The sequence below is a fragment of the Petaurus breviceps genome, unplaced genomic scaffold (assembly GCF_028583685.1).
Source record: "Petaurus breviceps papuanus isolate PSGF00001 unplaced genomic scaffold, PetGlider_PUasm1.0 90779, whole genome shotgun sequence".
Classification (NCBI taxonomy): Eukaryota; Metazoa; Chordata; class Mammalia; order Diprotodontia; family Petauridae; genus Petaurus; species Petaurus breviceps.
This window is the reverse complement of record NW_027187344.1, coordinates 5,254,093-5,265,297: the sequence shown is the minus strand read 5'-3', so window position 1 is coordinate 5,265,297 and position 11,205 is coordinate 5,254,093. Positions and strand designations below refer to the sequence as shown.

The 11,205-nt window shown below is 42.1% G+C and overlaps 1 protein-coding gene across 1 annotated transcript in view; it reads left to right on the top strand.

Annotated features, from left to right (window-relative positions):
* Positions 1-10,194, top strand: part of GFI1B (growth factor independent 1B transcriptional repressor) — a 19,621-nt gene extending 9,427 nt beyond the window's left edge. Inside the window, exons 2-7 of the mRNA XM_069069596.1 lie at positions 1,768-1,887; positions 4,590-4,709; positions 5,506-5,768; positions 7,716-7,853; positions 8,361-8,625; positions 9,338-10,194. Coding sequence (XP_068925697.1) covers positions 1,788-1,887; positions 4,590-4,709; positions 5,506-5,768; positions 7,716-7,853; positions 8,361-8,625; positions 9,338-9,516 — 1,065 coding nt within the window. The 5' untranslated portion in view covers positions 1,768-1,787 and the 3' untranslated portion in view covers positions 9,517-10,194. The remainder of the gene's footprint in view (positions 1-1,767; positions 1,888-4,589; positions 4,710-5,505; positions 5,769-7,715; positions 7,854-8,360; positions 8,626-9,337) is intronic.
* The last annotated feature ends 1,011 nt before the right edge of the window (positions 10,195-11,205 follow it).

Genomic DNA, 11,205 nt, shown 5'->3' with positions numbered 1-11,205 from the left:
TGAATACTGTCCACTGGTGAAGGACAGTGCTGTTGTTGCAGGGGTCTGGGAACCTTTCTGTTGGTTCAGAAGCCCTGAAGAAGGATTTTCTTGTTGTATGTTTACAGAAATCCTGGGAGAGGGTTTTGCTAATGTTTTCAGGGGTTCTAGGACTGTTCTACAGACAGAGGATGAATTCATGAAGGGACTGGCAATGTATCTTATGGCCTTGCTAAGCCTTGTCTCCCCAGGAACTAAGATTGCTGAGAACTTGCCTTGTGTCAAGATGAAGAAAAGACCTCCATTTGGGTATTAAGTGCTGTGCTTAAACTTGATGTAACTCTGGGGTAGATTCAATTGTGATCCAGGGGTGGGGAACTTTTGACCTTTTTGTGTTCTGTGGTTGCACAAATGAATGTAGTTTACTTATGTTTGGAAACTAATCTCCATTTGAGAAGAGGGGTTTTGTGGTGGACTAAATGAAGGTATAGCCTAGGGGTGGAGTAGTATTTAGTAGAGGGACTTTGTAATTGATTGAATGATTGGAAGGTTCTGGGGTGGGGTAGTACTTGGAGATTATTTAATCACACTTAGTAAATGCTGTATTTTGAATGATGTCATGTTTTGACCTTCTCTGTTCTTGGTTTGTCACTGAATAAAATGGAGAGCACCTATGCTGGTATTTTGAACCTTGGGAAGTTGCCTTTCCATTACATTACATTACATTATGCCAACAGAAAGGTTCCCAGACCCCTGCAAAATTCTTCTTCAGGGCTTCTGAACCAACAGAAAGGTTCCCAGACCCCTGCAACAACAGCACTGTCCTTCACCAGTGGACAGTATTCACTCTGTCTGCAGGACAGTCTCCAGACCCCTGCAACAACAGCACTGCCCTTCACCAGTGGACAGTATTCACTCTGTCTGCAGGACAGTCTCAGGGCTTCTTAACCAAAAGCCAGGTTCCAGGACTTCTTCAACAACAGGACTATCTTTCACCAGTGGACAAATCTGGCAAAACAACATCAAAACAGACAGACAAAGTACCAGCAAAACAGCCATGTCTCCTCAGTCCTTGGCAGCTCAGGGGGCAGGTCTCAAAAGTCCAGGGCAATTCAAAGTGGCTCTCAGCAATCCTTCTCAGTCTCTCTCTGCCTCCACGAGGCGCTGCTTCCAAAAAGTTCTCCTGCCTCTCTCTTGTCTCTCCAAATCTACGTCACCAGCTCCTCCCAGTTCAGGACTCTCTTTTCACATCAACAAGTCCATCAGGTGGGATTGACAAACTCTGGGTTTTAACACAATCAATTTGAAAACCAAGCCAATACAGGGGAATCTTTAATTGCCATTACTATCACAAGGTCTCATGTGATTACTATTCAATTTTGAAGAGCAGTGTGGTATAGAGGGAAGGTTTGAAACATTCACCTCTGACCATCTTAAAAAATGGGAATGACATGATTCGCCCTACCTAACTCAGGTTTTTGTGAGGAAATTAACAAAGTGCTGTATTAATGTAAGTCCTCCAGGAGGAGATGGTGGAAAAGGAAAAGATTCCCATTTTTCTTGCTAATTTTGGAAGGAGCCCTGAATTTGGAATCAGAATATGGGTTCAAGTCACAGCTCTGCCGCTGACTACCTTTGTGCAAGCCACATAAACCCTTAGTCACAGGGTTTCCTCAGCTGTAAAGTTATGATGACAAAATTTGCCTGATTTATTTTTCCTGGATTGTTATAATGAATGTACTTTCAAAGCATTACAAAAGTGTGCTGTTGTTGTTGTCTTTATTTTAGCTCCAGAAAGGTGATTAAAAATGCCTCGTTCCTTCCTGGTCAAGAGTAAAAAGGCTCACACTTACCATAAGCCTCGATCCCAGCATGATGATCTACTTTGGGCTCATATCCCTCCCTCAGGTGAGCCAGATCCTTCTTTTGGGACCTCTTGGGTATACACTAGAGTTCATTGCTAAGTTCAAAGGAAGAAGAAAAAGCAATAGACTCACACATCAAGATTTCCCTTCCTTTCTTGATCCCTAAGCTTTACATTCATCAGTCTTTTAAAAATCCTTTCTATGGGGCGGCTAGGTGGAGCAGTGAATAGAGCATGGGCCCTGAAGTGAGGAGGACCTGAGTTCAAATCCGGTCTCAGACACTTAACACAAAAAAAATAGCTGTGTGACCTTGAACAAGTCACTTAACCTCAATTGCCCTCCAAAAAGCAAAAAAAAAAAAAATCCTTTCTAACACCCAGGAATAAAGGAAGCCTTGAAATTTCATCTCCTCTGGAAACCTTTCTAGAATTTTTGAGGGTGTGGCATTGTGGAAAGCACATGCTAAAGATGGAGTCAGAAGTCCTGAGGTTCAAATACCTAGTTCTGCTACTTATTATTTATATGGGTTTTTTTTAACCTCTCTGGATCTATTTCCTCAGCTGTAAAAGGAGTTGGACTAGATGGCCTTTGAGGTACCTTATGGCTCTAACTATATGATCCTAAATTGAGGGGAGGTCCATCAATTAGGAGATGGCCGAACAATTGATGATACATAAATGTGATGGAATACTATTGTGCTGTAAGAAATGAGGATGAGGATGGTTTCAGAGAAACCTGAGAAGATTTATATGAACTGAAGCAGGATCAACTGAGCAGAACCCAAACAATTTATACAATGACAAGAGTATTGTAAAGACAGATTTGAAAGACACTAATGATCAATCTCAGTGCCAGGGGACTCATGATGAAACATACTACTCCCCTCTTGATAGAGAAGTAAGAGACTTAGGAGAATAAAACCTCTTTTTTTTGGACTTGGCTAATTTGAGAATTTGTTTTTTGCTTGAATATACCTTATAATGTGTTTTTTTTTCTTTTTTTTCATTGGAAAGTTGGAGGGGTGAGAGAGAGTAGGCAGATTTTTGCTGACTGAAAAAAAATGTTAAAGTTTATGATCCTAATCAGAATGCAGTATTAGTTGCAGAGTCCTTGAGAAGTAGTGAGATCTTCAGCTGATCTCTATTTTGATTTTTTTGTGGGAGTCTCTGTTGTCTCCTCTTTTTGGTGCTTTGGTCCCAGGCAAAGAGCCTTTAGAGGACCTTTGCCCAGGAGAAAGGGAGAAGTAAAGGAAAAGCTTGAAACTATACCTCCTGGGAAATATATGAATTCAATTACAATGCTCCCTGTTGTTTACAAAGTAAAATTCAATCTCCTATGCCTGGCATTCAAAGTCATTCATAATCTGGTGCCAGCTTGCCTTTTCAGTCTTATCTTATACTATTCATAAGAGGAAGTGTGGTACCTTGAAAAAAAGTACAGATTTGGAGGTAGAACATCTGGGTTTGAATTCCAATTCTGCAATTTATCTGTGTGACCAGGGGAAGTCCATTTTAATCTCTCCAAGCCTCAGTTTCCTCATCTGTAAAGTGAGGGGGTTGGTCTACATATGAGGTGCCAAACCAAACCACCAGACTGCATTGCTGAGAAGCAGATTAAAATATAATTGGGAAATATTTAACAAAATAAATAAAAATGTAATAAAACGTTAACTAATGCTAATCAATATGTGGTTAGCAAGGATCCTTATGTATAGTTCAGTGTCCCCATTTCTATTTGAGTTTGACACCACTGATCTAGAAGACTTAAGTTCTGTTCCAGCTCTAAATTCTTTTTTTTTTTTTTTGCTTTTTGGAGGGCAATTGGGGTTAAGTGACTTTCTCAAGGTCACATGGCTAGTTTTTGTGTTAAGTGTCTGAGGCCAGATTTTAACTCAGGTCCTCCTGCCTCCAGGGCCTAGCTCTGAATTCTTGATCATAGTCCAGTCAAACTAGATTGTTCCTCCTCCCCATCCAGAATAAACCATACCTTGGCTAAAGATATCATGCCCTGTGGTCATATGTTTTTTCCCCTATCCTTTCCTATTTAATTTGTATTGAATTTTGACTTTAAAATCCTAGTCAAAAGCCACCAACCTCCTTCCTTATCACCCTTGTGACTTTGAACTTCGCACGAACCCTAGGAACTCCTATAACACTTTGTCTTGTACCTCTATATGCCTCATGTCCACTAAACTACATTGTGGGTGCCATGACTCTGGGATGTCATCTCAGCTTTATACATCCCTTACTTCCTAGTACTGAGCTCTATTGACAATAGGTGTTTATTGAATGAATCAATTTGTTGCTTATTAAACAATTATTAAGCATCTGGGGGAGGTACAGCTTTTAAATATGAAATGGTCCCTGCTCTCAGGGAGCTTATATTTCCAGTGGGGAGATGTGACATACACAGGTTAACATACAACAATACATAAAATGATAAATATGTTAGGGAGTCATAAAACAAAATGTTTTCCCTAAGGTTGGGGATGGTGTTGCTGGTGGTAAAAGTTCTCAACTAAAGAGACAAGGAAAGGCATCCTGGAGAAAGTAGTGTGAGAAAATTGGAATTTCAATCCTATGCCCCTAGTTTCCCCTCCTTTCAGGTGAGAGGACAATGGATCGCTATTCTGGACAGTTTTTTTCCTTATTTTTCCTTCCCTTATTTTTTACTCCCCTGGATGGGAATTGCAGATGTGATTGTCACCAGGGGATGTTAACTCTCAAAGTACTTCTTTCCCTGCAGTTACCACTAACCAGGTCCTGGGGGACACTACAACCTTCAGCAGCCCAAACCAATGTCCAGAATGGGATAACTCCAAAGATCATAACAAGGACCAGTGTCTGACCAGGACGTCAGTTCCAGGTACAAGGAAGAGAGTTAATGGTCATAGAACTGGTCTACTCCAAGGCCAGGCAAGGCTGAAATATCCCGAGTCTGAGGGGCTAGGTAGTTATTTTTGTTGTTTGTCCAAGTAGAGGAGAACAGAATTGATTCCTTCAACACTGTTTAAATTCAACCTTCTGCAGGAAGCCTTTGCGGGTCTTACCAGCTGCTAGTGCCTTCCCTTTTGAGATTACCTTCCATTTATTCTGTGTATTTCTTATATGTACCTCATTATTTAAATGCTGTCTCACCCACCAAAATGTGAGGTCCTTGAGAGCAGGGAACACCATTGCCTTTCTTGCCACGGTTCCTGGAACATAGTGAGGTTAAACTCAGAATAGGAGAGATTGGACCTATGATTTCACCTCTCTCTGCCAATGCAAGTAGTCACCTCTTTGAAACTTAGAGTGAGCTGCTTGGAGGTAGTGAAAGATTAAGTGACTTGTGCAGGTTCACCTAGTCAGTATATGTCAGAGCTAGGTCTTGAACTCAGGGTTTCTTGATTCCAGGGGGTAGTTTAGCAACTACCGCATGCTTCCTCATATTAAGTACATAGTTAGCGTTTATTAAATGCTTGTTGACCAAGATGCGTCCCAGTGTCCCTTACTACTAAAGACAAGATATTGGCTACCTGGCAGAGGCAGGCTTTGGTCAGGGCTGAGGGTGGGCAAGGATATTTCTGTGTTTTTTCTTTAGGCTCAGTACCCTGCTTACTCAGTAGGGGAGCTATGCAGTAGTTTCTGTACTCATATTTCTCCTCCCTCCACACCCCCAGAGACTTCCATCTTGGCTCTCCAGGCCCAGGACCATGGCTTATCCCCTGCCTCACCCCCCTACTACAAACCCAGCTTCTCTTGGGATGCCTTCTCTTCCCCTTATGGCTATGGACAGATTACCTCCACCATGCAATCTGCCTTCCTAGAGAACTCAGTAAGCTTGTATGGGAGCTCACTGGTACCCAGCTCTGACCCTCCCTTGGACTACAGTCTACATTACTCCCCTGGCATGGAAGCTTATCACTGTGTCAAGTGCAATAAGGTAAGTTATCAGAGGAAACAGAAGAGATACACTTTGGATGTCATCTCAGAGCAGGTTATCTGGTCTTTCTGTCCTCTACTATGCCTACCTTCTTCTTTGCTATCATAGGATGTCCCTGAATTGCCTGGTCTTGATTTTGAATTAGAGGACTGTGGAGCTATGATAGGAATCAAATACCTATGGAATTTTAGAGGACCTAAGAACATAAAATCTAGACTATCAGAGTGGGGAGGGGAAAAACCTTAGAATGTATAACATAGAATGTCAAAACTGGGAAGGATCTTAAAGGAGGTAATATTAAAGATGGAAGGGACCTTGCATCTTAATTCAGGGGTTCTTAAACATTTTTAGTAACCCTACCCTTTGAAAGTCTGGTGAAGCCTATGGGCCCTTCTCAGAATAATGTTTTTAAATACAACAACAAAACCACCACATGGGAACACAAAGGAAACCAATTATGCTGAAACAGTTATCAAAACATTTTTTTTTAAAGTTTAGGTATCCAGGTTAATAACCCTTGCCTTAGGCTGTTAATTTCTTCATTTCATAAATGAGGAAACAAAGATACAGAGGGGTTATATGACTTGCCTGACAACATCATACCATCAGTTTGTGTTAGAATCAATATTCAAACCCACATCTTCTGACTAGTCTAGTGAGGAAGGAAGGAAGGAAGGAAGGAAGGAAGGAAGGAAGGAAGGAAGGAAGAAAGAAAGAAAGAAAGAAAGAAAGAAAGAAAGAAAGAAAGAAAGAAAGAAAGAAAGAAAGAAAGAAAGAAAGGAAGGAAGGAAGGAAGGAAGGAAGGAAGGAAGGAAGGAAGGAAGAAGAAAAGGAGGGAAGGAAGAAAAGATGGGAAGGAGAGGAGGAAGAAAGGGAAAGAAGGAAGGAAAGAAGTAAAGGAAGGAAGGAAGGGAGGAAGAAGGAAAGAAAGAAAGAAAGAAAGAAAGAAAGAAAGAAAGAAAGAAAGAAAGAAAGAAAAGGAAAGAAAGAAAGAAGTAGAAAGAAGGAAAGGAGGAAAGGAAAAAGGATGGGAAGAAGGAAAGGAGGAAGAAAGGGAGAGAAGGAAGGAAAGGAGTAAAGGAAGAAGAAAGAGAGGAAGGAAGGAATTTTTGTGAATATCATTTATTTATAGATCACACCTATATCTCTCTGCTCCCTCCCAGGGAGCAATAGAATAGAAGAGAGAAAAAGAAGCAGTTCAATAAAATTAACAAATTCATAAAAAAGGCTGATATCATTGTTCTACAACCACAGTCCCTCATCTCTATAAAGAAAAGGGTGGAGGCAAGGTGTTTTCATCTTTTCTTTTGGACCAAGCTTGGTTATTATAATTTCAAAGTATTTTTCTATTGTCTTATTGTTATTTTTCCATTTTCATTCCATTCATTTTATATACATATATATATATATATATCTTTTCTAATTGTGCTTATTTCACTTTCTATCACAATAATAATGATAGGTAACATTTCTATAGTGCTTGCTACGTGCCAGGCCCTGTGCTAATTGCTTCACAATTATTATCTCATTTGATCCTCACAATAACTCTAGCAGGTAGGGGCTATTATATCCCTATTTTACAGATGAAGTAACTGAGGCAAACAGGTTAAGTGACTTGCAAAGGGTCATGTAGCTAGGAAGTATCTACATTTGAACTACTGGTCTTCCTGACTCTGGCTCAGCTCTCTATCCACTGGCACACCTAGCCGCCCTGGAGACTGTTGAATTCTTGTTATACTTCTCTAGGTTCAGTCCAGGGCTCTTCTCGCTGCTTCCATGGAGAAATAGAACAGAATTATCTTGGCTGCCCAAGGCTTGAAACATTTTTTTACTCTTATGAAATCCACCAGACCAGTACTTCAGTGCAACCCTATGGTGGAAGGATCAGAGGAAGTGCCTTAGCCCTCATCCACTGTCCTCTCTTCCCCTATTCCTACCTCCCTGCAGGTATTTCCTACCCCCCACGGGTTGGAGGTTCATGTCCGGAGAACCCACAGTGGGACTCGACCCTTTGCTTGTGAAGTTTGTGGCAAAACATTTGGCCACTCAGTCAGCCTTGAGCAGCACACTCACGTACACTCCCAGGTAGGTAGTGTGCAATGGGTAGAGGGAGAAGAGAAAATAATTTTTCTTCTTTCCCTTTCCATTCTGTCCCATCCTAAAAGAAACAACTCAGAGTGGGGGAAGGCCAGAAGAGGAGAGAGGAGACAGATGGGGAGACCTCTCTCACATCCATACCTCAGCCATCTTCATTTTTGTTATCTACCTCAGTTTGTCACCTTTCTACCAACAACACATCTCCTTTTCCTTCCCCCCAATCCACAGGCAGAAAGCTAGGACATACCACAGATGGCAAAACTCCAGATGTGGGGGCATTGGTCTGAGTTGCCAAGGCCTCAGGGTAGATTCTAGAAATCCTCAAAAATCAGTCAAAATAAGCAAAGCATATGTACAGCAAATACTGTCAGAACGTTTGCTTGTAACCCAGTGACACCCCTTCCTCTCTACCCCATGAAGATAGAAATGGGGGCCCTAATCTCCCAGGTCCCCAGTGTTCTCAAAGTCATCCCAATTGAGTCTCCTGTTCCTCAGGGGATCCCAGCTGGGTCCAGTCCTGCTCCAACGTTCACAATAAATGACCCTGAGGTCCCACCTGCACCTGACCCCCCGGGGCCCCGTTTCCTCCGGCAGGAGAGGAGCTTTGAATGTAAGATGTGTGGCAAAGCTTTCAAGCGCTCCTCCACCCTGTCCACCCATCTCCTTATCCATTCGGACACACGGCCTTACCCCTGCCAGTACTGCGGCAAGCGCTTCCACCAGAAGTCGGACATGAAGAAGCATACCTACATCCACACTGGTAAGCTGAGTATACCTACGCAAATGCCAAAACCCAGAGGGGTTCAGTTCTCCATGTTCTAGGGGTAGCATTATTTGTGGTGTCTGCTTCATACGAGACTGTTCTTCTTCACTCGAAAATGTTTCTGGACCTGACATTGTCAGGTGAGTGTGTGTGCTCAGAAGAGTACAACCTTTGATTAATATTGACCTCAGCCAAGGCATCTTGGAAAACCGAACTAACTGAGAAGAAGAACCAAAGTCATTATCCTGACTTCAGTTTTGTATCATTAATACCATTGCTCCCCAACACGACCTCAGAAAGAGAGGCTAAGTCCTAAGAAAAGGGGTACAAAGGCTAAAGATCAAGGAGAATTCAGTAATCTAGGAAAACCTAGAAACAGCAGTGCCTAGGCTTTACTGAGTTTCCTAAAACTGCCCCCTTCAACTTTTCTTTTTTTAAGGTTTCCATCTGTATTCAGACATCATCACTTCTTTCTCTGGGGATGGATAGCATTTTTCATTATAAATCCTTCAGAGTTGTCTTGGATTGTTGTATTGTGGAGAATAACTAAGTCATTCACAGCTGATCATCTCACAATATTGCTTTACTTTATGTCACTTTGCATTAGCCCATGCAAGTTTTTCTAGGTTTTTCTGAGAGCATCCTGCTCATCATTTCTTATAGTACAATAAATAGTATTCCATCCTAATCAACTTTTATTTTCTTGCAGGAGAGAAGCCTCACAAGTGTCAGGTATGTGGGAAGGCTTTCAGCCAGAGCTCCAACCTGATCACCCACAGTCGCAAACACACGGGCTTCAAACCCTTTAGCTGTGAGCTCTGTGCCAAGGGCTTCCAGCGCAAGGTAGACCTTCGGCGCCACCGGGAAAGCCAGCATAGCCTCAAATGAATGATGCTTCCTCATTTCAAACCCCAGCTGGCCAGGACCTCCCCTGCTGAATCTCCAAGAGGTTGGATGCCTCTGTACTTTGGGTTCTTCCAGTACTGAAAACGTTTTAGAAGAAAAGAGCACACACATAGAATGGGAGCCAGGTCACTTGGACTAGAGTCTGAGCTCTACCATTCACCCTATCTATCTCTTTGGACTTCACTTTCCTCATCTGTAAAATGAAGAGATTGGGTTAGGTAGTTACTAAAATGCTATTTTGGCCACCATTTTCTAGAGTAGTTTCCAGAACCTGAACTTGAACTGGACTTGGTCTACTTCAGAGAGATAGAGTTGGAATGAGTCAGAGATTGGAAGAGAGGCAGGGGGGAAAGCCTTTCCATCCTTTCTTTGGCTGCAAATTCATTCATTCATTCACTTGTTCATTCATTCATTCATTCATTCAACTACCATTTATTGAGTGTATTCTATGTGTAAGACTCTGTGATGGGAGCTGTTGAGGTAGTTTGGTCTTGATTTTTATATTCTTTTTTTCCAAAGAGATCATTGATGTGGCTCCTTAGTTCTAGTAGGGGACACAAGAGACCAGTCCTACCTAGCTGGTACAGTTCTCCATTAGGGCCCTAGCCCTTCTATCTAGGAGATAGAACCATGTACTTCCAACAGCAACTTTTGTGTTCTATATTCCGTCCTTTTGGGCACTGTAAAATAAAACACAAACTTAAGAAACTATGTGATTTCTAGAGTCTTTGTGTTTCCTGCATTTGTGGAGTTTCTTCTTTAGCTAAGGACCTAATGTTAGAGATATCCTGGGACCCTCATTCTTAAGACGACTCAGCCCCCTGGATTCCTTCTATACTTTCCTTCACCTTACCACCCATATTCTCAGTCTTTGTTTCTCTCCCACCATGACCCTGAAGACCTGTTATTTCTCAGGGAATACATCCTAAGATCTCCTTCAAAGTCTGAAGATCTATCTCCACCCCCACCCCCACCTGTGGCTATCAACTGGCATTTCAGGGCACTAAGCATGGGAAGGCCAAATATGCCTGGTGCCTTCCTCAGCCATAAATACAAATCTGGAGCCAGGGAGACAATGGGACTCTGAAGAATATTTCCATTCTTATCTATGATTTGCATGGGAGAGCATTCCTGAGTCTCTTGCCCTTACAATTCCAGATTCCCTGTGTGCTTCTGAACTCCATCATGTTAGGCTGAAAGCTGTGGGTGGACTGTATTCTCAGACTCCAAGTCTGGAGGTGACTAATCAAAAAAAAGGAGAAATGAAACTTATAGCATTAATTTCCAGGATTATCCCTGATCCTTCTTGCTGATAGGATGTTCCTTCCCAGGTCCTCTGCAGCTTTCTTCCCTGGGGTCTGGGCTAAGAAATCTCTTCAGTATAGATAACTTCTTCGATCCCACAGTCCATAAATCTGGATCCTGAGAATCTCTAGTCTGCCTCAGGTTTCTGAGCCTGGGGAAGGACTGGAATCCTGTCCCCCAGATTTACCTATCTCCAGTAAAGTCAGTAATACTAAAAGATCTCACTTGAGGAAGAATCTTAATGTACTGTTTTCTCTTCAGGGCCTTGGTATGCTCTAAATTCAGTCCTGGGGACCTAAGGAGAGTGAGTTTGAAGCTGAGACTTTGAAGATAATGGACCCTGATATAGGGAATGATGTGAAAGAT